Source organism: Phaethon aethereus (genome assembly GCF_964289735.1).
Source record: "Phaethon aethereus genome assembly, chromosome: Z".
In the NCBI taxonomy this organism is placed as follows: Eukaryota; Metazoa; Chordata; class Aves; order Phaethontiformes; family Phaethontidae; genus Phaethon; species Phaethon aethereus.
In genome coordinates this window covers 88,130,741-88,156,244 of record NC_138577.1, presented here as the reverse complement: position 1 = coordinate 88,156,244, position 25,504 = coordinate 88,130,741, and the positions used below count along the sequence as shown (strand labels likewise).

General features: G+C 40.8%; 1 protein-coding gene across 2 annotated transcripts in view; it reads left to right on the top strand.

The window, feature by feature from the left end:
• The window catches only part of ARB2A (ARB2 cotranscriptional regulator A), a gene marked incomplete at both ends in the record, with an annotated part of 249,791 nt that overhangs the window by 17,431 nt on the left and 206,856 nt on the right, over positions 1 to 25,504 (top strand). Inside the window, 2 exons of one of the 2 annotated variants that reach the window (XM_082013150.1) lie at positions 13,413 to 13,478; positions 24,004 to 24,195. In XM_082013150.1, the coding sequence (XP_081869276.1) occupies positions 13,413 to 13,478; positions 24,004 to 24,195 (258 nt within the window). The remainder of the gene's footprint in view (positions 1 to 13,412; positions 13,479 to 24,003; positions 24,196 to 25,504) is intronic. The other variant, XM_082013151.1, reaches the window with a different exon arrangement.

The following is a 25,504-nucleotide window of genomic DNA, read 5'->3' as shown; positions in this document are numbered from 1 at the left end:
CATCAGTCAACTCCCCTGCTCAAAGCATGAGAGCTTCAAATCTGTATCAGGCTGATCAATTAAAAAATTGGAGACTGCCTTTAAGCAGGAACACCCTAACCGTGAATGGTTGCTACAGAGCTCTATCTGCATACTGCAGTGGTGGAGTGGTGGACAGGAGACCCTAGCTAAAACTAGCTGCTGTGAAGTGTGAGAGGAATGATCATGGTAGATGGGGTTAGGCTCGTATGGCTGTGAAGCTGTCATCTAAGGGAGAAAATGTGCTGGTTTCCAAGTTTTTTAAGGTGGTCAGATGTGATGATTCACTGAAGTTTTGTGAAGTACAGTATGAAAACTTCAGAAGGAGCACAATGAACATTACACAACTGTCAACTGGTTGTTCAGGAAGGGTACTGAATGTTAGACTGCTACAGTCAGAACGTGACATAGACTCAAAGAGGAAAGAACTGTTGCTTGCCATACCAAAGCTATGGTTCTGTTAAGTGTTGCTGACGGTGTGGATCCTGCCTGCTGCTCCCAGATTCCTCTGTTATTCAAGGTTTCAGTTCCAGAGTACATATTGCCTTCCACCAACCGATTTCTCAAGACGTGTGACATGACACACTTGAACAACTATTACCTGATAGCGTGTATACCCCTCTCAACTCCATTGTGATTAGAAAAGTGCATTTTAAGAGAGTGTGTGCCTTGGGATTAATTTATAACAGAAAAGGAAACAGCTTGTTTGATAACATGAGCTTGTACCCATAGCAGTCAGCCCGGAACAGAGCTCTCATTTGTCTTGGCTTTCAATCTGCTATTCAGTTTACAGTGTCACACGTCTTCTCACTTAAGTTTTTTGGGAATGTCAGAGAGCATTGGATGCTACTTTGCTAGGAACCACGCCAGGCTTAGTCATGAAGTGAGAGGTCTGATCGGTCCTTGCAGATGTCAGCATGATTCAATGCTTTTGGTCACGGTGATGTCTAGTATTGCAAATTATTTCCAGATGTTTATGGTTGTAGGTAGATAAAATAATTTTCACAGTGGATATATTGAAATCAGCTTGTGGAAATGATCAAGGTGCATACTGAGTTGCAAGTATATGTCTTCAGGTTTGGTCAGTTCTACATCAGTAAGCTAAAACTGCAAAGTAATAAAATATATCATGAATATTTCCTTCTGAAACAATTTTTTTTATACAGACACAGTATGATTGGGTAATTCCAAAGTAAATCCATAAGATCGTGTCTGTTGATCTTTCTGTAAAACAAATCTGATTTCGGTTCACAATTTGCCTAAGAATTTTAAAATATCTTTTCTTCTTCTGTCTTTTAGCAAGTTAGAATCTCTCGTGAAATGCTCACTATATTCTTGTGTTAATAAATTTCTTGGACTTTACCTTTCTATCTCCACAGGAAACCAGTTGAGGATATTGTCAGATACATTAGAAAGCAGAATTCATTTGACTGCAGTATTAAATGACCTACTAATAATTTTTGACATAAAAATAGCCTGTAACCCTGGAGATAATATGAGTAAAGTGAACAGAAATGAAGTAAATCATAAGGTGAATACAAGTGGGAAGTGAAGGTTGATGCAGATTTTTAGTACCATTTAATAAAGATTTTTTTTTACAGGCTACATTCACTAACAGAAAGGGTCCTAACTTAGATTGTAGTAACATAATTTGGGGCTGATTTCCAGTATTCAGGAATGCATATGTTCTTGATCCTTCATTACAACTCATAATTTTACGAATATCGTGTTGGGAAAATAAGGCACATTAGCCAGCAGCACAAATAGCAGGAGAAGCCACAATATTCATTTCCCCTCAACCCAGCCAAAAACAGATTATTTGGCTGACTATCAAAAAGAGCAGCAGTAATTGTTTCCAGTATCAGTGGAGGCATTTTGCTGTTTAAAAAACTCAAAAGCTTCCATTTCATTAACTCAAGAAAAGGCTTGGTCTCTGCCATCAATTAGGGGACAAAAATGGGATTCTCGTGGCAAGCTGTAGGTTGCTGTCTGCCTGTGCTGTGGGTGCTGTCAGGAGCTCCCGGTGCCTTCTGCAGCAGCAGCTTGCTCTCTACAGGCTCCTCTTCTCCTGGATGCAGGAAGAGTCCACAAGAGCAGCTTCCCAAGCCTGGGTCATGAATGCAGTGGGACCTGCTGTTGTGTGTGATGAAGTGCCCAGGAGCTCAGCCTTGTGAAGACTGGCCAAAACGTGGTCCCACATTTACAACTCAGTCTCATTTTTTAGAAGGGGAAAGTGGAAAAGGAAGACCGTGGAAAAAGTGACTGTAGGCAAACTGTAGATGGTAATGTGGCGACTTGTCATGTGTCAGCCTGCTTGCTGCCAATCTCTGTGATGACATACCGGTCCCCTCCTGCCTCTTCTGTCTGGATTAGGCCTCAAGCAGAACAAAAAGGGAGCGCCCATCGGTCTGTGTGCCCATTGCCCAGATTATTCACTGACAGTAGCAATGGTGATGAAGATGCTCACGGTGTGTGATTACAGCACTGCATACTGCATAGAGAAATAAATACAGTTTTGTATTTGGTGGAGCACAGGTCATCCTCAAGGCAGATTCTCTGCTCTGTTCTCATGGCATAGAGATAATCGTACCAAATTCTCTTGTCATAGAACAGGTTGCTTTTAGGCAAAAATCTGTCTGATTCCTGGTCTCACCTTTTAATTTTATTCTCTTGAGTGTTATTTGTGTTCACTTTATTTTATCTGATATATAAGAATTTAAAACATCTTTCATGTGTCTTCCTAGTTTATAATACAGAACTCTGCACAGAACTCTGCAGCTGTGGTATAATTATAAATTGCACACAAGCATGCTGCACACTGTTGCTGATGTCCATTTTCTTTGTCTGCATTTAGGCCATAAAATTGCCTACTTAATGTTTCTATGAAAAACTATAAAAATTACAGAAACTAGATGTTAGGAAGAAGTTTCTTTTTTCAGGCAATATTTTGATATCATTGTTCAGTAGGAATTGTCATTACTTCCTACTGGATATTTTTGTTACTGATAACTCCAGTGTTGAACCTCTCGTCTAATAAAACATGGCTATTCTGCCACGTGCCCCACCCCTCCAAAAGAGGAAAGGATCCCATCATGCAAACTTCTGTTGAAAAACTGGCAAACACCAACATGATCATGAACCAATCCTGGTCACGTGGTTTACAAATGGACATCAGAACAGGCTTTTGCACAGTATTTTCTGCTTTCATAGCATCACAGACTTTCTAGATATAATTGTTTAATTAATTGGACAAACAAAGTATTACACTGTTGTAATGCAAAATTTCCATTAGAGCTTGCTAAACATCCAACTTGACAAAAAAACGCTTTTCTTTTCACCATATTTGTATTCAGTAGAAGCTCAAAGACATAAGTTAATATTTGAAGTTTGCATGAAATCATGAATTGTTGTGATCCTCCGTAATTGTAATGTGAAGCAATTCTATGTGCAGTTGGACTGTATCTTGGTGGTTGGACTGAGAAAGATGTGATTCCTTCCCAAATGAAGTATTTACGTAAAATGCATTAAAACACAGTAAATTGTAGTGTACAGAGCTTCACTATTAGCTGGTTTTCATCTTCTACAGATACTTGTGCCCACATAGCTTAATGAGATGTACTACACTGATGTGCTGTCTTTGGACATGTGTGTGCTGCATGATTGGCTACATTAGTTTTTCAGTCATAATTTTATTGGAAGAAAGGATCTGCTATGCTTTTTTGACATCAACATAAATATTCATGAGCAACTACCAGTATTCTTACATATTGCCCTCTTATTATAACTGAAATTGTAAAGGACTATGAAGTTGATTTTGCACACCTCAGTTACCAAGAATATTTATTTCTCATAGGATTGTTTTAAAAACAAAGTAGGAAAAAACCCATAAATTAATGTTTCTAAATTTGATTTAATGAAGACATTTTAAATAATAATTTATTTACTAGTTAAATTAAATGGTTTCCTGTATATTATACAAGAGCGAAAGTGTCAAGATTTTGCTTGTCACCTATGAAGCAATCTTCCTTACCTCTTGGTCAGAAGTCCTCCTGTCATTTGCTGTACCTGGAGTTTTTTGTAGCTTGCTCTGTCTTTGAGTTTGCCTGCCAGCAGAACACAAGGCTAGGTTAGATGGGCTCAATCATGTTGCAAAGAAAAAGGAAATATTTTCTTGAGAAACGGTGAGGAAAAAGAGTCGAAAAAGGTTCATCAATGTCCAAGGTGTTGTCTTAACCTTCACTTGATACCCCCAGAAGAGACAGTGCCTTCAGGGCATGTTTTTCTCTCCTTAAGGGGAAGTTTCCATAGACTAGAAAAGGAGAAAGCTTTTCTATTAGAAATTAACTGCTGCTTTTGTCAGTCACTCAAAGCAAGTGAGGGTCCTGAGCTTGCTGCTTAACTATATGATGAGTTAACGACCCCAGTGAGATCTATTTGGTTATTTTGACCTATTGAAAAGAGGTGCAGGTATTATTTCATAGCGAAACTGTAAACATTTTTGTGACTTGTGTTCCTGGGGGTATCAACTACTATTTGTGCCAAGAAGAGAAAAAAAGAAATGCTGCTTACGGTCAGTGCCATGGCCCTTTTCAGCTAAATTTATGTAAATCCAATTTATTTTGACCTACTACTGTTCTGGAGCATGGTGGCAAAATGGTTAAGACATCTTTCTGTGGAAAGAAGGTGTTAATTTGAGTTCTGCTCTGGATTTACATAAAATTAAGCCTTCAGTCCATCTGTGAATATTTATCTGGTCATTTCTGCTGAGGAATCAAAGGTGGCAAAATGAGATGCTTGACACATCACTGACTTTTTTGTCTGTGACTACAAAAGCTGGTATGCTTTAACTATGTTAATCTGATATGTCAGTTGGGTTTGGCATGGATTTTTAACCTTTCAAAATTGCATAGCACCACCTTTCCACCTAAACTACATTTTTTTCACTAATAGTTGGAATAATCAAAACTGCTACTGTTCTTTCTTCCAGATCCCTTTTCATAACTTATCTCTAATACAACATTTAAAGATGATATTCCTAAGTTTTAGTTCTTGAATTGGAATATTAAAACATGTTTATAAGCCTCATTTATATTTCTTCCTCTGTTATTTGTTTCTGGGTTTTTTTTTTAGTTTCCTTCTTTGTTTTGCAACCTTTTCATCCTTTTGTTTCTTATCTCAGCTTGGGGATAGAGGTCATGCTTTCTGCTGATCTTTAATTGCTTTTAGCACAAGGTGCTTGATTGAAGCTTCTGCTTAATACATATATATGTATATGTCTATGTATGTATATTTAAAAAGAATTGAGAATTTTCATAAGATGCCTATGTAATTAAGCCTTCTCTGAAGTCAAAGAATTGTCAAGCAACTTCTAAAATTAGAGATGCTTTTCTTAGAAAGAAAAAAAAGAAAAATGAAAAACAAAAAATAAACCAACAGGTGTCAGCAAAGACCATGTAACAAAACATTGGGTCAAATCACATCAACAGTGTGTGCTGCATTCATGACAAATCCCTGTTGTTTTTCATTTACTTCTCTCAAAAGATCTTGAGATCCTATTTGTGATCAGTCAACTCAGAATCCAGAATATCATACCCATGTGTTAAGATTGAATTGAATTGCTTTCAGTAGAAAACGTGAGAAATCCCTCAGAGGTAATGTCAATTCCATCTTAATGAATTGTTCTCCCACACTATAATCCAAGTGAGGTCTTTTGTGGATTTTCAAAATGCCATTGATTTTTTTTTTTTTTTCTTTTTTTTTTTTCTTTTTTTTTTTTTTTTGCTTGCAGTGAACAGAGCCTTTAGAACGTCCATTCAGCTTTTAGCATTTTTTGTTCTGGCATAGCGATGGTGGATTTTTTTGTTTGTCCCAGTTCTTAGGTAAGTCTGTGTCCAAAAGCAGTATGTCAGAAAGTTCCTTTGCATCTCTCATTGTTACTTATTGGCAGATTTGTCACTTGAGGGTCAAAATAAAGCTCATTCAACCAAGGCTATGGCAGCCACAGAAGCAAGCCTCAGGTCAGTCCCACCACTTGAGATTTGCCGCAGAGCAGTCGCTTGGAATTCATTTTGCATTTATTTCACTGACCATTAGCGCTCTTACACTGCTAAGAGGAAAAAAGTTGTGGGTAGACTACTGTCTGTTAAGATTGTTTCCTTGTCGTGCTCATTTTCTCTTTTTGTATTAAAGTGCTTATTACCAGTGAGGAGACAAATCTTATAAAACAAGAAAGTCTATTACTTGTAATAGCATTGCTTCTAGTGGTTTATACCTGTTTATTTTTAAGATTAGTGATAAAGCCTCCAACCTGTGTACGCTGCCTTGAAGTTCTTAGAAAATACTAGTAGTGCTGAAGGGCCTAATCTCTTAGGCTGAATTTAAATTATTTGAAAATTGTATGCTTTCTGTGCCTGTGAAAGATCCATTTTTTGAGGAAGTTAAATTCAAGAGGTTGTAACTTGTTATGTCAGGTCTGAATTGATAGTTGAAAGCATTTGAGAGATCTGGGGAGTTGGTGATGAATCTCTTGCTGTACTGTGTGAAGTCAAGTCAAACATGCTACTTTAGGAAAAAAGAACACAAAGGCAAATGAGGTTGATTTTGGTCTATATGTGGATTTGTCAGGCGAATTGGTAATGTTCAGCTGTTACACATTTTAAGTGCAGTTCTGTCACAGGGTGGGAATTGACAAGTGAACCAAAGGTTGAACTGTTTCTACATTCTCTAAAGAAAAATAAAAAAACTTTGCATTTTTTTTTACCTCAGTTCAAAGCATAGCAAATTATATCTGAACGAATTACTGTAGAAGGTAGAGATGGTCAGACGTCAATGGTTTCTGAGCAAGTCTTTTTCACTAACATTTTTAACAGTAATTTTTTCTCTTCTCTTTTGTCTTTTTTCCTGTAATATTTATTTAGGAGATTAAACTGAGGGTAAAGTATAGTTAACTCATAAGGTTAATAGAGGAATAATAAACTACTAATGACAGTAATAATGTACTGACCCTTTTTATGATACGACTTACGAAAAACCAGGAAGTCAAGCAAGAAGAAAAGTGCCATCACACCTGTTCTATTAGCTACAGTCTCCTTAATTTTAAATGTCATATCTATATTATTCTAAAAAATCTGGCTACTGATAAAAACTTGCTAGCAAAATTATTGCCATTAGATTTTCTTGCTGTTCCACTTTCATGTACTTTAAGAACTGTCTTTAAAAATTAATGAAAACAAGTGATCTGATAAGGTGTTTAAGGAGTGGTGTTTCACAAGTTGACATCTTCAGAGGCAGAAGCCTCCTATCCACTGAGCGAGTCTATCGTTGCCAACACATCTCACTCCTGATGGGAAGTAGCCTCTGTTAACTTTGGGAGAGTAGTTCTGTCTCCATTCGCATTTAGTCCTTGGAGTAGTGAAAAGTGGTAACAACAGTAGTAGTGGTGGTGATGGGGTTCTGTTTGTGTTTTGAATAGCTGTGAATGAGGAACATGATGTGGGAAATCTCAGATGCATCCAGCTGGATCTGCTTCACCAGAAGAATATATTTAACTGGTAACTCGTTCCGTTTCCTTTTTTCCCCAGAAATCTGCTTAGAAGTGTGTAGGAGCAGGCAATGGTGTGGACAACTTGGGTTAACAGCTTGTACTCCCTTATCCTTTCTCCAAGGTCTTGTAATCCATCCTCTCACGTGAGTGGTCTGCAGAGTCAACTGCTCGCATGTGCTTTATCCTTTGTCATGTCACACACATGTGCTTTATTCTTTATCATGTGTTAACCCTACACCAACCATTTGACAGGGTTGTTGACGTATTGGTCATGCGGGATGCACATATGGGAGAAGAGAGGGACATGTGGCATTTGATTGTCTTCAAAGAGACTTTGTGGTTTGCGCTAACTGAAGGGTTGCTCACATCTGTGGTGAATCCATGAACATTCGTTGCATGGTAATGATTTCCAGTGACTACTGATAGGTGCCAGTTTAGAAGCAAAAGGCCACAAATCACACAGGCCTATGCCATTTCTTTAATATGTTTTTAGCAGAGAATTCACTCTTGAGAAAACTCTTTGCAAGTTTGAGCAGTTTATCTTTTTCTTCCCCTCCCCCCGCAGTGGGTTTGCTGTTCCCTTCGTACACATAGTCTGGTGGTGGGTAAAGTTACCTGTGGTTGGTTTTGAAAGTGGGAGCATACTCAGGGAAAAAAAGAGAATTCAGAGGACTTGGGTTGTAAAGCACAGCAGGGAGCGGGGAGGGCTCGATGAGCAAGGTTCAGTGCACTTCACTGCATCCCAGCATGGTTTTTGATGTGGTATGTACTGAAGCAGCTCCTTTGGATTAGGATGTAGGTGTTATGAAACAAGTCATTGAGTTGTGATCTGTTGTCTCTACCTGGCTATCACTTGTTATGAAAAAGTTCACCAGTGGGTCAGCTGCAGTTCTGCTCTTCCTGTGTGCCAGGCTGGTTCCTGACATTTTTGGTATGTGTTACAAGGCTTCTTTCAGTTTTTTACAGACTTGAAATGGGGGTATGTTATTTTAAACTGAGTTATTTTGAAGTTGCCTCCTTGCTTTGTGGGCATGCTTTTGGTTGTCCTCTTTTCCAGACTTTTGCTGTTTAAAGACTTCCAATACTTAGTGCATTGAAGAGTCTTTTTGTTACTTGTCTCCACTTATGTTTAGGCTTTAGTACCTTCAAGATATTTGCAACTTTAAACATGTTGGTCTTGACGGTTCTTAGTCTTTACTTTCTCTTTTCACATAGTTGTATGCAAGTATTGATCTTTCGATCATGTAGCTTTAGGATGGTGTATTGCAAAGATCTTAAGAATTATGCTAACAGAATTTTTCAATACTTTTTGGTAATTGAAAACAGTCCTGAAAAGAGTCTTCTATATGAACAATATAATCTTAAAAGAACACAAGTCATGTGAAGCCAGGACCTTACCAGTTAATGTGTACTAGAGTTTTGTGTACCAGAACTGTGTTTCCACCTGGAGTTTCAGTTTTCTTCTGCAGACTGCATGCAGCATTATAGTCCTGGCCACCATTGTGCAGAATATTCAGCAGTGCAAGTGCAACATTTCAGCTCTGCCATAACATAATGTGTTTACCTTTTCTTTCTGTGGTCTTTTCTGTCTCTATCCTTTTTGCTTTTTATCAAAGCCATCAAATTTAATTTCTCTGTAATTAAAATAGGTTATGTTCTGGATCCATATGAAGGATCACTGTTCAAGACATAGATTTATCCCCCACTTACCCTATTCAACATTGCAGATGTCATATTTGGGGCCACCAGCACTTTGAAAAGTGTTGAAATTGAAAAATTCTGGAGGTATTCACACTGTTATATACAACATAAGTCAGAAGACTGACTGTTTTAAGCTCCTCACAAGGGCAGTTGTGAGCACTGAAGTTTGGTTCCTGTCCTGAACCATATGTAATACTGCTCTCAACGTTGTCCACAGTAGATGAAGGAAAACTAACAAGAAAAAGGTAGCAGACATTAGGTATTTGTGTTTTTAATATGCCCAGGATGTTAAAAACTGTTATTACTGTTCAGGACATGTTCCATTCAGCTGTGGTCCCTGCTGTCATCAGCCTTCATTCCAGGAATTTTTCTAGTCCAACAAAAGTAAGAAAAGCAGTGACTTCATTTAGGGCCCAAGATCCTCAGGCTTACAGAAAGCAGACACTGGCTCCTGAGCTCACCAAGAGCAGACTGTGACATATAAGCCATTTAGTTTCCTTCCAAAGAGGACCACTTCGTGCTGGGAAGAAAGTTTCTCCTATCCCACAGTTTGAATACAACCAGTGGCAGAGCAGGGGGGGAGTGTTAGGCTAAGGACCTTTTTGTGGTTGGAAAGGATTTCTCCCTTGCTATCCAAATAGATGATGAGAGGCATAGAATTTGTTTGGGTTAGAGTTTTTTTCCCTAGTTCTTAGAGCAGGCAATGAGAACACCTTGATGGTACTTGGTTCAGATACTTTCACTATTTGGGATGTGTCTTCCTGATAGCTTGTACTTGGAAGTGAATGAAGAGCAGAGATACTGTAGAATAGCGTTGAATTTTCCAGTGTCTCGTACAAGAAGTACAGAACTACCATGTTTTTCCTCCATTGATCAGGCAATGAATTTCGCACACTTTGGGCCAGCCTTACTATTGGTTCTTTTTCCTTTCCCATCTCAGACATGGTGCTGCCTGCTCACCAGCAACCTTATCACCTTGCATTACTATGCAGCATGCTGCTTGCAGTGTTGGCACACCTTATGAGTTGCAAGAGCTTTAGAAAAAGCATAACTATCCCAGGTTAGTATGGATAACATGAGTAGGGCAAGTGTTACAGTTTGCCTTGAGAGTGGCTTCTACTGGACAATTTGTTGCTTGATAGTTCCAGATGAGTTATTAACACTGGACTGAATTGAACAGCCTCTGTCACTAAATACCTGTGGTCATGAGCAATCATATGACCACCAGCAATCAATGAGTAGCCCAGGAGAGTTCATAGAGCATACCCATACTCACCTTCTCATGCAAGAAGTCACAAGACACTTTTCAACATCCTACAACAGTTCTCAGATCTTAAAGAAAAAATACCAGCATACACAAGCTAATACTACTACTTAAAGAAGATGTAGCTATTTAAATTGTATAGATTTGTAATAGTAAGTCTAATTAGTGCTATATAAATAATATAGCACAGTTCCCTTTTCTTTTTAATGCCTATGGGAAAGATATTTTAAAAGTTAGTTTTCCAAAATTACAGATCGGCCATGAAATCACAAGAAGTAATTTAAAGCATAAAATTCCAAAAGTAATGTTAGATTTGTAGCATTTTCAGTACTTGCAGCCATATTCATAGGTAGGACAGGATTTTGCTAGATTTTCCAGGTGCAGGAAACCTGGCCATTATGATGATGTTTTCAAACCTCAGAAATTTTGGGCTTTGATGCTATTTCAAGAAATTTTGTGTATTACCTTCCATCCTTTAAAGCTGATAGCATACCAGCCATTGCTAGGATATCCCGGAACTTGTTGATCTGCTGCTGCCAAAAAACCCCCTCTTGTGGTCCTATATATACTGGGGCAGTTTACAGCATTTTTTCCTCAAGGCTGTCTGGGCCATGGAAGACCATCCAAGTGCTGAGCTGCCTGAGGACCATAATCTCACACTTTGCATCTGAGATTCCAACCTGCTGTATCTTTCTTCATGTTTGCTCTTATTAAAAGCATTCATTAGGTTGAATCTTTGCTGTATGAGAGTGCTCTACTGATTTAACAGTCCCATTTTTAAGGCTGATATCACTATTTATTATATTAGAGTACTGCATAAAGACCCAGTTAGGATCAGAGCTCCATTGAGCCAGGCTGTGGAAAAATGAGTAAAGGTTTACTTCTGCCCTGAAGACATCACAGTCTAAATAGATGAGAGAGAACAGAAGAAACAAATACAAACAAGCAGCTGCAAAAAAGGGTAGATTTTTGCAAGTGGTGTCTAAAATACATTTTCTTCATAGCAATTTTTTTCTCTTCCAAGTGTTCGTTTAGTGATTTTGATGGTTAGTAGATGCCTGGATTTAGAATGAAAAATAAAATTTCTATGTTTGAGGCCATTTTATCATTATACTCATTTTAATGTCTGTACAGCATCAGCATCTGAGGCTGCAGGAACTTAACTGCTTCACTTGTTGGCATTACACTGAACTTGATTTCGGTGAACCATAAAAAGTTTGGCCCTGAAGGTAAAATTACACTGTATGCATGTTCCTAACATACTGCTTTGGGGATAAACATGTCTTAAATCAACTCATCGCTCACAGCTAAATTCCTTCTCCAAATGCAGTTTCCCTGTAGATAGTAATATTCAGTAAGACTGATTTTTCTTTAAAACCATAAAGTTTTTTGAACATAATTCTATCAATAAACATATTTGAGCAGGGTAGCAAAGAATTCACATAATCCTAATAAAGATTCTGGGGTTTTGTGAAAGGAAGGGAGGGGCACGTGCCAACATTTTTAATTGGCTTTCATCAGTACCTCTAATTTGTTCAAATGTGTTCCAAAAGTTTGCATATTGTATTTGCTCACATGTACATAATGAAAACTTTTGGACTTCATTGCAACTTTATTTGGTAATTGTGCATTTGGAAAATTAAAATTGAAGTTTATGATACCCTGGCTCCTACTTGCTCAGTTCATAGTGTGTTGTTAAGATGCCATCACTTGAGAGCTTTGTTACAGCGACATTTCTGTTGTGGCTTAATATGCTGTGGGTTCAAATGGCTGTAATTGTGGCCTTGAGGGGTTGGACTAAAGAACACCAGCTGGGTTTGTACCCAGATATTCTTGGATTAATATTTTGGGACTTAGGTCTTGTCCTGCCTGGAATTTAAACATAGTTCCCCAAGCTTTAAAGGGAAGGCAGTCACCCTTTGAGGCTCTTAATGGGCACTTTTTTTACTCTTTAATTTTCTCTTTTTTCTTTTTTTTTTTTTTTTTAGACTGTAGCCAGTGAAATCCAGGCAGTTACTTCTGAACTGTTTTTACAGCCCCATATGGACAAAGTGCTTTAGTTTGTTCCTCAGCTCAATTCCCAAATTAATAATAGTTAGAAAGTTCTTACATCTGCATCTCCATTTTTCTTAGAATATATAAAGGTGGAAAAAAATTTCCCTAGATATTAGGCAAGCCTTTGAAATGTGAACAACTTTGCTACATTTAAGATGGCAAGTCTTTCGTTGTGACTAGGTTGATTTTTTTTGGTTGCTCTTTGAAATAATTCCTTTTGTTTCAGGTCTGAAATTTCAATTTTATTTCTACATGGAGACAAGAGACTTAAACTCCCCCACAGTGGGGAATCAGTCAGGGTTTTTCTTCTGTTTAGAAACCTTTGACCCATCCCTCCCCTGTTCAGTGAATAGAAATGGCAAGGCAACTTGTGCTGAGGGTGGCTAAAGATCTGCTCTCCATGTAGCTCATGAAGTGAACCTGCAGGGGAGAGGGTTTCAGGAGTCCTGCTTATGGAAAAAATGCTTTTAAAGTATTTCTTTGCAAAAGAGAGCCTTTCTTGTACCCCTGAGTATGTATTAATTGGTTTTAATCCTTAGTTTTGAGGTACATAATTATTCACACAGCAGCACGTGATGGATTCACAGGTACATTTAACAGTTTCTTTGTACCAGCAAGCAGCCTTTTCTGAGGGACAGGGGGGACCTCTTTGTGTAAAGCTCCAAGATCTATAATGAGCAGTATAGTAAAGAATTCAGATAAGTGACAAAACATATACAAGTGGTTAGTAGTTCAACCAGCTAGCCTTTAAGTTGTCTGCCTCGATATGTCATTACTGTAAGTGGTTTAACATCTGTTTGCATTTCTTTTTATCCTTTTTTTCTCTTCCAGATTATTACTAAATATGTTTATGAACTACTGCAAAAAGAATGCCACTTGAAGAAAGTAACTCTCCCAGTAAGTGTAATTTTTTTTCCCCAAAGATATTGTTTGGATCTGTTAAAAGCAGAGCCTGCAATCCAGTATTCACATAAAGACAAGGTATGCCAAGGCTCTGTGCAAGGCATTGTCTCAGGACACTGCCTTCACGTGCAGCATGTGCGTGTGTCTGGAAACATGGTTCCACATCACTTCTCATGTGTTTGATTTCTCCAGCTGAACTTTCTTTGTCTTACCAGATACCAGAATTTTCAAAATGTGGTAGTTTTGGTAGAGGAATCGTAAGCTTTTTGAAAAGTATTTGTGAATGTTTTGAGACCTCTGCAGCTGGGTGTAGGGAACAAACATGTCTTTACAGGCAGAGGAATAAACTAAAATTAAGTTTCAGTAAACTACTTTGCATCTTTTTTAAAACACTGTTTTTCAGTAGCTTGTAACATGTATGTAATATAAGGTGCTGCTGTTGTTTAGTGAAAATATTGATCAAGTCTTGGAAGTGATGAAGCATTCCCCAAAGAACATGTATGAGAGTGTGTTTAAATACATGTGATACCATGAAGATGTTCAGGTATTTTTGTATTCTGTAGTGGAGAGTGTAGGGGAGGCTGTAATGTGACATCACTGTGTGGGTTTTCCATCACTATATAAAGGATTCTTAGGGGCTTTGAGAAGCTTTTGCCTTACTTTTGTTCTCTGCCTTCTCTGTCCTTCATATTCGGTCAAGGAAAACCCATTCGGGCTAAGGAAGGAAATTTCCTTTATTTTAACAGTTCTGTAATGTTTCACAGTTCCCACTTCCATTCACTAAGTGGTGGTGTTCAGGGAATGTTTTGATAGTTTGCCCGAACTGATGAAGGTTCCCCAGCCAAGTTTTGACTTGGAGGAGACATTTCTCCTCACTGGGGCAGAAGGAGCCGTGCTAGGACCTCCATGGAGCAGTAGGAGGGCGAGCAGCAGCTCTCCTCTGCACTCCCAGCCTGCTAAACCACGTAGGTGGTGCCAATGCCCAAAGACTTGAGACTGCTTGGGAAAGAGTTTCCCCACTTCAGATTTCCCTGTATAGACAGAGAAAAGCCTTGGGTTCATGGTGGCAGTCTGCCTGGTGCAGTGCTGGCCGTGGTCTCTGTAAATTCTTTGCACAGCTAGTTTTCTTTGTTGGGGAAGTTTTGATCCAAGGAGTACATCCATGTTCCACACAGTTAATATTTCGAAAGACTTCCTCAAGCCATGTCACCTTCTCCCTGTCAAACCAGGAAGCTGTCATTTATAATCTTTAAGTGTCTGAATTTTGAGGCTATAGAACTTTCTTTGAACGTACTTTGTAGAAAGGAATATGCATGCAAGTAATGCAATACTAAGAATGATCTATTAGCTTCAAAAACTGAAGATGAGCCAACTTGGAGTAAGTATTATACCACCTCCATCACCTCTGTCACACATGTGGTGACTTGCCTGCATGGCTGTGAGATTTGGGTGTCTGGCTTGGGAGAAGAATGGTCCTGTCTAGCTCCCACTGTTGAATTAATCTGTGTTTATGCAGATTTATAAATTATGTAGTAAGCACTGATGTGCTGATGCAGTTTGTCAGTAGTATATTGAAACCATTCTCAAATGTATTACTTCCAGCTTCTGCAAAGTGTCGTAATTTAATTGCATTTTGGAGCAAAGCGGTAAAGAACTGGCTGAACAGCCAAGCCCAGAGAGTCGTAGTGAATGGCATTAAATCCGGCTGGCGGCCGGTCACAAGCGGTGTTCCACACAGCTCAGTTTTGGAGCCGGTCTTGTTCAATATCTTTACTGATGATCTGGATGAGGGGATCGAGTGCTCCCTCAGTAAGTTTGCAGATGACACCAAGTTGGGTGGGAGAGTTAATCTGTTGGAGGGTAGGAGGGCTCTGCAGAGGGATCTGGACAGGCTGGATCGATGGGCTGAGGTCAACTGTATGAGGTTTAATAAGGCCAAGTGGCGAGTCCTGCACTTGGGTCACAACAACCCCACACAATGCTCCAGGCTTGGGGAGGAGTGGCTGGAGAGCTGCCTGGCGGAAAAGAGACCTGGGGGTGCTGGCTGACAGCCGGCTGAACATGAGCCAGCAGTGTGCCCAGGTGGCCAAGAAGGCCACCAGCGTCCTGGCCTGTATCAGCACTAGTGTGGCCAGCAGGAGTAGGGCAGGGATCGTGCCCCTGGACTCGGCACTGGTGAGGCCGCACCTCGAATCCTGTGTTCAGTGTTGGGCCCCTCACTGCAAGAAGGACGTTGAGGTGCTGGAGCGTGTCCAGAGAAGGGCAATGGAGCTGGTGAGGGGTCTGGAGCACAAGTCTGATGAGGAGCGGCTGAGGGAACTGGGGGTGTTCAGTCTGGAGAAGAGGAGGCTGAGGGGAGCCCTCATTGCTCTCTGCAACTGCCTGAAAGGGGGTTGTGGTGAGGTGGGTGTTGGTCTCTTCTCCCAAGTAACCAGCGACAGGACGAGAGGAAATGGCCTCAAGTTGCACCAGGGGAGGTTTAGATTGGGTATTGGGAAAAATGTCTTCACTGGGAGAGTGGTCAAGCATTGGCACAGGCTGCCCAGGGAGGTGGTGGAGTCACCATCTCTGGAGGTGTTAAAAAAACATGTAGATGTGGCACTTCGGGACATGGTTTAGTGGGCATGGGGGTGTTGGGTTGACGGCTGGGGCTGGTGATCTTGAAGGTCTTTTCTAACCTTAATGATTCTGCGATTCTGTGAAAGAACGAACTCACAAAATATACGTAGCTGTTTAATTGTGAGCAGTGTGGAAAATTTGGCACAAGGCATGAGCACCATTCTTTAGTAATGATTATTATGCGTAGGAAGTACCGTCAACAATAGGTTATGAAGACAACTACAGAAATGAGAAAAAAGAAACAATGTATGTAAAAGGTGAAAAATTCAAGGTGTCAAAAAGCTATGTTGAAATCACCACTGACAGACTCCCAAGTAACAACAGAAAGAAACCTAGTTTAAACTACTTAAGGAGGCTAATAGAAGTAATAAGGCAGCTTGTAGCAAGACTAAATCCTGTGCATGTAAGGAAAATAGAAATGAGTAAAAATGCTGGCAAGTTACATAAAAAATTACAGTAAGATCACCCAAAAATTAATTTGAAGAGCTTGTTGAAGTTGTAAAGAATAATAAAAGAGAATTGATGAGTCTGATAGATGAGCTAAGTGCAAAAGGAATAGTCAGCTCAAGTAAGAAAACTGAACATGATTATTTCCAGTATATTTGTCCAGTTTCCACACTTGATTACTATCAGGACGTAATTCTGAGGAACTGTCTGAAATTTGACATATCAGTAGAGGAAATCTTAGAACAAATTGCTATGTCATACAATAACTAAATTCCAGGATGGAGTGTGTTTGGTTTTTATGCCCAGGGTTCTGTAAAAAGTCAAATAGGAAGCTGCAGAAAAACCAGCTAGTATGTAACTTACTGCTGATCAGCTATTTTCATCAGAGAAACAGAAAAAGAGTAAATGCAACAGTCTTGGAAAGGCCTCCAGGAGTGATTCATAGTGATTCCTGTTATCAGGAGGAAATAATATATTGGGGGGGAAAGTGAGTACAGGTTTCTTTTCAAAACACCTACTAGAATTCATTGAAGGAGTTGGAGATCACATTAAAAAAAAAGATCTTGTCAGTAAAAGAGCATGTGGATGTCCAACGAACTGTCAACAAGCTTACCAAATGCTTTTAAAAAGCACAGGAAGCGGGAGTCCCCTTAGGAGTTAATAATTGGTTGAAAGGGCGAAAAAGTGTTCATATTTTAGAGATTCAATAATTTGTTTCCATTGCGGTGTTATTAAGGCTTGCACTGACATAGTTGTAAATAAAAGGAAAAAAGGAACTAACAGAAGTTAACAAACTTTGCTGTTTTTCCTAAAATTAGTTAGAATACTTAAATCTAAAGCTGATTGTGATGAGTTGGGCAATTATTTCATGATGCTGAATGACTGGATGATAAAATGACATGACATTCAATTCTGGTAAATGTGAAATTATGGGGAAAATAACTCACTCTGTAAACACAATGGTGGCCTCTAAATGAGCTATTACAGCTCAGGAAAGAGCTTGGAGTGATTGTGAATAGATCTCAGAGAACATCAGTTAATGCTCAATGGCAGTCAAAAACCCTCAAAGTAAATAGAATGTTAGGAATTACGAGGTGTTGAGAACAAAACAGAAAAACATCATCATTCCACTCCTTATGTGGGCCCCCATCTTGAACACTGCATGGAGTCTGGACACCGTATCGAAAAGGATATGAAGAATTAAAAAAAAAAATACAGAGGGTTGCAAGGATGATCACAGGCATGAAATGTTTTTCAGACAAAAAAGATTAGACAAAGATTCTTCATCTTGGAAAATAGTTGACTGAGGAAGGAATATGACAAATCTATAAAATCATGAAAGGTGTAGAGAAGATGAATAGGGAATGCTTTTTCGCTTTTTTCACGCTAGAGAAACTAAGGGGCATGGAGTTTAAACTATCAGGCAGGAGAGCTCTACAGAAAGAGAGGTAGTACTATTTCATATATCTCCCAATTATATTGTGGAACTCACTGCTACAGAATACTATCACGGACAACGGTATAAATGCATTCAAAAAAACCGATTGACAATACTAAGGTGGGATAGGTGCATTGAACTATTGTATGTGCTTGTCCAGTTATAAACTCTGGCTCAGGAGGCTCCGAAGTTCCTGTTTGCCAAAACCAGAGAAGAATCACTCTATAATCACTTTGTTCTCGTACTGTTCCGAAAGCAATCTGCCAGTTGTCAGAAACACGACCTGGGACCTTGATCTGACCAGAGTGGCTCTTACTGTGAATATGACCTTATTATATGAACACTTTAGAGGTGAATACAAAACCGTGTTTTTTCTGAATTTCATCACAGGTGCTCAGAAAGTTGGTGCATTGGCCTTCCTTTTTCTGTCAGCTGATAATGAAGTAGAGAGTGTAACCATGTTTGAATGTATGAATATGTTTCAGGACTGTGTTACGTGGAGTACTGTGGCGGGCTGACCGCGGCCGGAGGCCGGTGCCCCCGGGCCGCTCCATCCCTCCCCTCCCCAGCTGGGCCGGGGACAGAAAACACAGCGAAAGGCCCGTGGGGCGAGAGCGGGGCAGCAGCGGTCACTCACCACGGCCCGTCCCGGGCCGCGCAGGCTCCGCCGGGGGACGATCCGGCCCGTGGATCGCCGAGCGACCCCGAGGAGGGGCCGGGGCACTGCACCCCGCTCCCAGACCCCTTCCCCCGCCCCTCCCCGCTGCCCGGCCGCAGCTTCGCTCCCCGTTTTCTCTCCCTCCCGCCCCCGAGCGGCGCGGGGGGACGGGAACGGGGGCTGCGGGCAGCTCATCGCCCCCGGGCTCTGCCGCTCCCGCCGCCCCGGGGGGAGGCCTCCTCGCGCCCTGCGCCGCTGCGGCGTGGGGCCTCCCCGGGGGCGGGTGGGGATCTGCTCCCCCGTGGGGCTCCGCAGGGGCTTCCCCCGGGGCTGCCGGGGACCCTCTGCTCCGGCGCCCGGAGCCCCTCCTGCCCCGAGCCGGGGGCCGCAGGGCCGCTCCTCTGCCCCGCGCTCGCTCCTCTCCCCGGCCGCGCTCGCACGCTTTGTTTTCCCTTCTTCGCCCCGTTCCCCGGAGCCGCTGCCCCCGTGGCCGCTGGGCTCGGCCATGGCCGGCGGCGGGTCCGTCTCGGAGCCGGCTGGCGCTGGCTCTGGCGGCCATGGCGGAAGCTTCTGGCAGCTCCTGGCCGGAGCCGCCCCGGCGGCCCCACCGCTACCCGACCCTTGCCCGCAAACCCAAGTACCGGTTGTTTTTTTTAACACGATTTTAGTGTTGTACGGAAATTCTATGCTTCAAAGCTTTAGGATGACAGCATTTCATGTTCTCTCATCTTTCTTAATTTCAACTTCATGTGCAAAGTCCAACTTGCAGTCTTTTATTTTGCTTTCTAAGGTAGCGACTTCAGTTTTGGACACAATTGTTTGTAAATTTGTTTTCAGATATGAAAATAAGAGCAGTTTATAAATCAGGAAATCTTGCCCATTTTATTATGTGAGCATATCTAACAAAACAAATCTGAGCATTTTTTTCTTACATAGGCTGAGATGCATATTGTACTATTGTTACTGTAAAGTATTGTAGTTCTCTTAATCTTCAGCATATACTACTGGGCTTGAAAATGTAAATGAAGAGCATCACATTTAGGGAGAACACATTAAATTATTTCTTTGAAATTTATAATTTTGTGCTCCATTTAAGGTTATATTATGAATATAAAGACAACTGAATTTTTTTTGTCCAGATGAAGTCTTTGTATTTCTGTAGTTTTAATGGCATAATCAGTGATTGATCTTTGCTGTTCTTTAGCTGCTGAGGACAAATAGAGAGTGCTTCTGAATTAAATGCATCTTTAACAGGTTCTCAGAAGGCCTGAGTTGGAAGTTTAAATAATTACTAATGTGTTTTATTGACAGTGGCACTGAAAGGTCTTGCTTTACAGAATCTTCTAACTTATGAATGCTTTGCTCTTTCACTTCAGTATGTAAAATTTCATTCAGTAGTTCTCTTCATCTACTGAACAGCGAAGAACTATTTTTCTTCGTGAAACAATGGTTTCTTAGCTCCACCGCCTGTTCTTTTTGGCTATTTTGTTACCCAAGTCAAGTCAATACTTGTGTTGTAAAATTTCCACCAATTTTAGGTGTGCTGTTACTTGTGGTAATGACCAAATGCTAACTAGCTACTTGTAATATTGATCAGCAGTTTTCATGTGTATAATTTTGAATGAAATACTGTAATTGGAATATACAATATTGTGAAGACTGTAACATAAGTGAGTTAGTGAGCTTTACGTAGAACCATGTGACAGAAGACTTCGTATCTTCCAAAGCTAATGACCAGTTTTGTCTCTCCACAGCTGTTCACAGTTCTCTCAATCCTTCTGAGTCTTTTCAGTTTCAAATCCATTTATTTGCCATATTCTTTCCTCCAGTCACAAGTTACACCTTTTTGACTTGTTTGTCGTGATTTAGGCTCATAATTTTTACTGTGTTTCTTAACTGGAATAAGAAATACATCAGTGGGGTGTTTCCCTTTAAGAATTTAACATTCAATCTTAAACCTAAAAACTTCCAACGTACAAAATAAAAGACACCTAGAACCTAGTCAGGTCTCATGCATATTGGGTTGGTAATGGCTAAGAACTGAAGATTGAGTCATAATGTCAGTGTGGTAGCATGAACATCAGTAAGATCAGATTAGAAATACAGTGTGATCATAGCCTATATATTTATAGCAACTGTGCAAAATACTAACTAGTATGCTACTGAAGTATTCTATAGACTGGTACTACTGTACTAGGTGATAGTTCATTTGAGACAGAACTCATACAGACAAATTAATTCACTGTTTGAAAACTTTAAGAATATCACAATGTAGAGTGCCTAAGTCAGAGAATTCACCATATCCACAAACAGTCATAAAACTTAAGGTGTAGCTGTGCGTTGGAAAAATAAATCTGAGAAAAGAAAAATTAAATTTTAAATTGTACTTTTAAATAGTAAATTATACAGCAGAATTTAGATTGATTTGACATTCCTAGCTACATATTATTGGAAGATTGTTATTGTTTGTGAATAACCATGTTGAGACAAATTGCTAAATTAAACTAATTGAAGTTCAGCATTTTACAGAATTTTTTTGATTTGTGTTTAACTAAAGCATCAGAAATAAGTGTTTATGAGCAGGTTCAGAAGAGGAAGTGGCTAATATAAATTTTCTTATGTGAAATCTCTGTGTCAAGCACTGAATGGTATTCTACGTTGATTTGTCAAGGAAGTAAGGTTGTGCACAGGAGTGACCCTTACGTGCATTCTTTAGTGAAAGCTTGATTAATGAATGACTACTGTTTGAAGATAAATTAGCATGAAGAAAAGTTTCCAAGTGTGATTGATTTGAGGAAGAGAATGAAGAGTTAATTTTTATGATCTTGGTAGATATTTTTAACTTTTTAAAATTACCATATTTGCAGAAGTGTGAACTACTTGTATCTTCCAGTACATATGATTACTAAGTGCTAGTATTTCCTAAATACTAAGCAAAAATGTCATTTATAAATACTAAAAGATACAGCTAAGTTATATCTTTGTCTGAAAGACAAATTCACAGTATTGCTTTTTAATTATGGTATTGTTCAGTTTATGTGCAGAAGTCAACTTGCCAAGTACTATATGAGATTTACTGTTGTCTGACTTTTACCTAAGCCATGTTGAATTCTACGGTATCAGTATTGCTACTTCAGAAGCAGTGTGATCTGACTGTATGCCACCTCTCCTAATTACTTACTTACTCTAAACTCTCTTCAATACAATGCATTTTTACCATGTTTTCTATTCTCACACAAAGTGTGAGAGAAGGTGAGTACATTTCCTGGTGTAGGAAGTGCAAGATGAGATGTTACGTCATTTTGGAGCAGGGAATAAGGTCTGCAGTGCTGTGGCAGAAACTGAAAGATGGACATGACCATTCTTCCAGTTGGGGATTCCTTTGAATTCCTACTTGGAACACATAGCCTCACTGACTTAATTTAAAAAATACTCGGTAGGACTTGTATTAAAAAAAGTCTGGAGATTCATACAGAATTAATTTTTCCTATGGTAAACGTGTACCGGGTTTGCGGGCAAGGGTCGGGTAGCGGTGGGGCCGCCGGGGCGGCTCCGGCCAGGAGCTGCCAGAAGCTTCCGCCATGGCCGCCAGAGCCAGCGCCAGCCGGCTCCGAGACGGACCCGCCGCCGGCCAAGGCCGAGCCCAGCGGCCACGGGGGCAGCGGCTCCGGGGAACGGGGCGAAGAAGGGAAAACAAACCGTGCGAGCGCGGCCGGGGAGAGGAGCGAGCCCGGCGCAGAGGAGCGGCCCTGCGGCCCCCGGCTCGGGGCAGGAGGGGCTCCGGGCGCCGGAGCAGAGGGTCCCCGGCAGCCCCGGGGGAAGCCCCTGCGGAGCCCCACGGGGGAGCAGATCCCCACCCGCCCCCGGGGAGGCCCCACGCCGCAGCGGCGCAGGGCGCGAGGAGGCCTCCCCCCGGGGCGGCGGGAGCGGCAGAGCCCGGGGGCGATGAGCTGCCCGCAGCCCCCGTTCCCGTCCCCCCGCGCCGCTCGGGGGCGGGAGGGAGAGAAAACGGGGAGCGAAGCTGCGGCCGGGCAGCGGGGAGCGGCGGGGGAAGGGGTCTGGGAGCGGGGTGCAGTGCCCCGGCCCCTCCTCGGGGTCGCTCGGCGATCCACGGGCCGGATCGTCCCCCGGCGGAGCCTGCGCGGCCCGGGACGGGCCGTGGTGAGTGACCGCTGCTGCCCCGCTCTCGCCCCACGGGCCTTTCGCTGTGTTTTCTGTCCCCGGCCCAGCTGGGGAGGGGAGGGATGGAGCGGCCCGGGGGCACCGGCCTCCGGCCGCGGTCAGCCCGCCACGTGCGGTAATTAAGAACACATGCCCATGTACGAGAGAAAAACGGGTACAATCGAAAGCGCTATTCTTCCTGTCTCATCGTAAGGCTCATATCCTGATCTCCCTTTCGTTGCTGTTGCAGAGCCTAGGACAAGCCAGGGTTGTTCCTAGCAGGTGTACAGTTAGCCTGTGCAGGTTGTGCGGTCTGGACAACAGGATACGGGGAGATTTGCTTGTTTGGTTCTTCCATTTCCACTCTTATGGTAGAAAAGGAAGAATGAGTAGATAGGATGTTTCTTTCTGCCCTCATGGTGTTTACACCAGCACAGCTCTTTTGGCTTTAGGCAGGCTTGCTAAACCAAGGGAAGACCGGTTTTACAGAACTTCTGTTACTGAACAAAAATTTCCGGTTTACTCTTTAGAGTAAGGACAAAACTTGGAATTAGATTACGGTTTGCTGAATATCAAAGCTGCTTGTTGGTCTGTTCCAATAGCGGAGTAGGTACTCATTGACCCAGGTGCAGGACTCTTAATGAAGCCATTATTTAGACCCAAATTGGATTTCTGTATTTTATTAGGCCTAGAGTATTAAATTTATAATAGACAAATTTCATGCGTGGCTTATTGGGTATTTATGCTGAGGTGCGTACGATGGAACTCTTTTTTTACATATATGTAAGACTTTTATTGTTTCAGGCATGTCAGAGGTGAGAAATTACTTGATCCCCCTTTTCCCCGCCTCCCCCGATTTTTGTTTTACAGACTTTCTTTTTTGCTGGTAAATTTCTGTGAACAGCTGATGTTTCAAAGCTTTAGTATACTTCTTACCCCTTTTTCTTATTTAAATGTCCCTTAGATTAACGTTCCAGACTGTGGTTTATTTTTATGTTTCCAAGTTACATTGCACAGGTAATTAGCTTGTGTTCTATTTTCATTTAGCACTGGGCACACATTAGTCCTTATACGTAGAAATAGTTGTTAAATGGTGAAACTTTTTATATCAACTTCGTGGCTAACTTTATAACTGCAGATGTTATTTTAAAAAAAATTTATTGATGCATAAAAGTGCATGTTTTCTGTAATTGCAGATTGATGCAACTGAGAGTGAACCAAAGAGCTTTATCTTTATGAGTGAAGATGCATTAACAAATCCTGACAAGCTGTTGGTCCTAATTCATGGTAATGGCGTTGTCAGAGCAGGTCAGTGGGCTAGGAGACTTATAATTAACGAAGATCTGGACAGTGGCACACAGATACCATATATAAAGAGAGCTGTTCAGGTAGGTGAAAGTGCATGTATGTATGGTTGTGTGTGCATATGCATGTGTGTACCTCTGTATGAAGAGCTCTAAATCTGTGGTCTTTTAATTTGTTATGATGGGAGTACTTGCTTGGTTTTTTCAAGAACTTTTTTTCTAATGGAACCAAGTTTCTCTCTTACAGCACCAAAAATTTTAGTTGTATGCCATGTTGTTGTGGCAGCACTGCCATGTAATTTAACATGACAAGAGCCCTTAGCAGGCGATGAGATGCAATAGAAGGCACTACAGAAATTTGTTATGATTTGAAGTGTTTTCTTTTACATTTCATTAAATTTGTACGTATTCTCACTCAACGTCTGTTGTAATCTCATGATAACATGAGCTTTCATGATAACAGCAGGCTTTTCTGCTAGGCTTGTACTGAATTTATTAGAGGCACAGTCTTTTTCAGTTTTGCACTGAATACTGATTTGTTCTGATTCACCTATCAATACTTGACAGTAAAAAACATTTACATTTTATGGACACTATTTTGTTACATTTTCATCTATGTGAGAGACAATGCACAATTTGTGTATGTCTGTAACATTGGAACTTTGTAGGTGTAATTCATCTCTTGCATCCTGCTACCTAAGGGAAACTTCATATAGTAAGCATTAGAAAAGCCTGTTTAAGACTCGCTATTTCTATTATACTTACCAAGTTAAGCTAATGTTCTTTTCTAAATGTGTTGTCACTATGATTGTTACACATTTTGCTAAATGGAGTTGAACTTGCAGTTGGCTTTAGACTATTCAGTGTAGAAAATGGTTCTCTTCAAACATTTTTTTTATTTTTTAATAAAGGAAAGAAAGCAAACATTAAAACATTGGGCTGTTAAGTTATTTTTGTTTTGTATAATCCACTAACAAAGCACCAGACTACACTTTGTGTGAAAAAGACACCTAGTCCTGTGAAAGCTATGCTTGCTGCCTTCTAACATGAAGTTTTTGTTCATTTTAAACCAAGACTCAGAGGCACCATAAAAAATACTTTAGGGCTATTGAGTGTAATATAGATGTATGGTAGGTCCAGCGTAGGAGGTTAATTTCTAAGAGTGCAAGTTCCAAAACCTATCCCAAGAATCCCAAAGAGCTGTAGCTGCTTAAATTTTTTATAACCATGCTTACATGGCTGCATTTTTGTTCTTTCATAGAGATGCTGCTGACTGGGCTAACATGAGAGGCTGAGTGTTTAAAACAGAGATACTATCCCTAAATTAACAGATAATCTTTAAGAGGGTATTTCTAGTAAAGAAGAGTTATAGTTCTTTTTTTGGGGGGGGGTT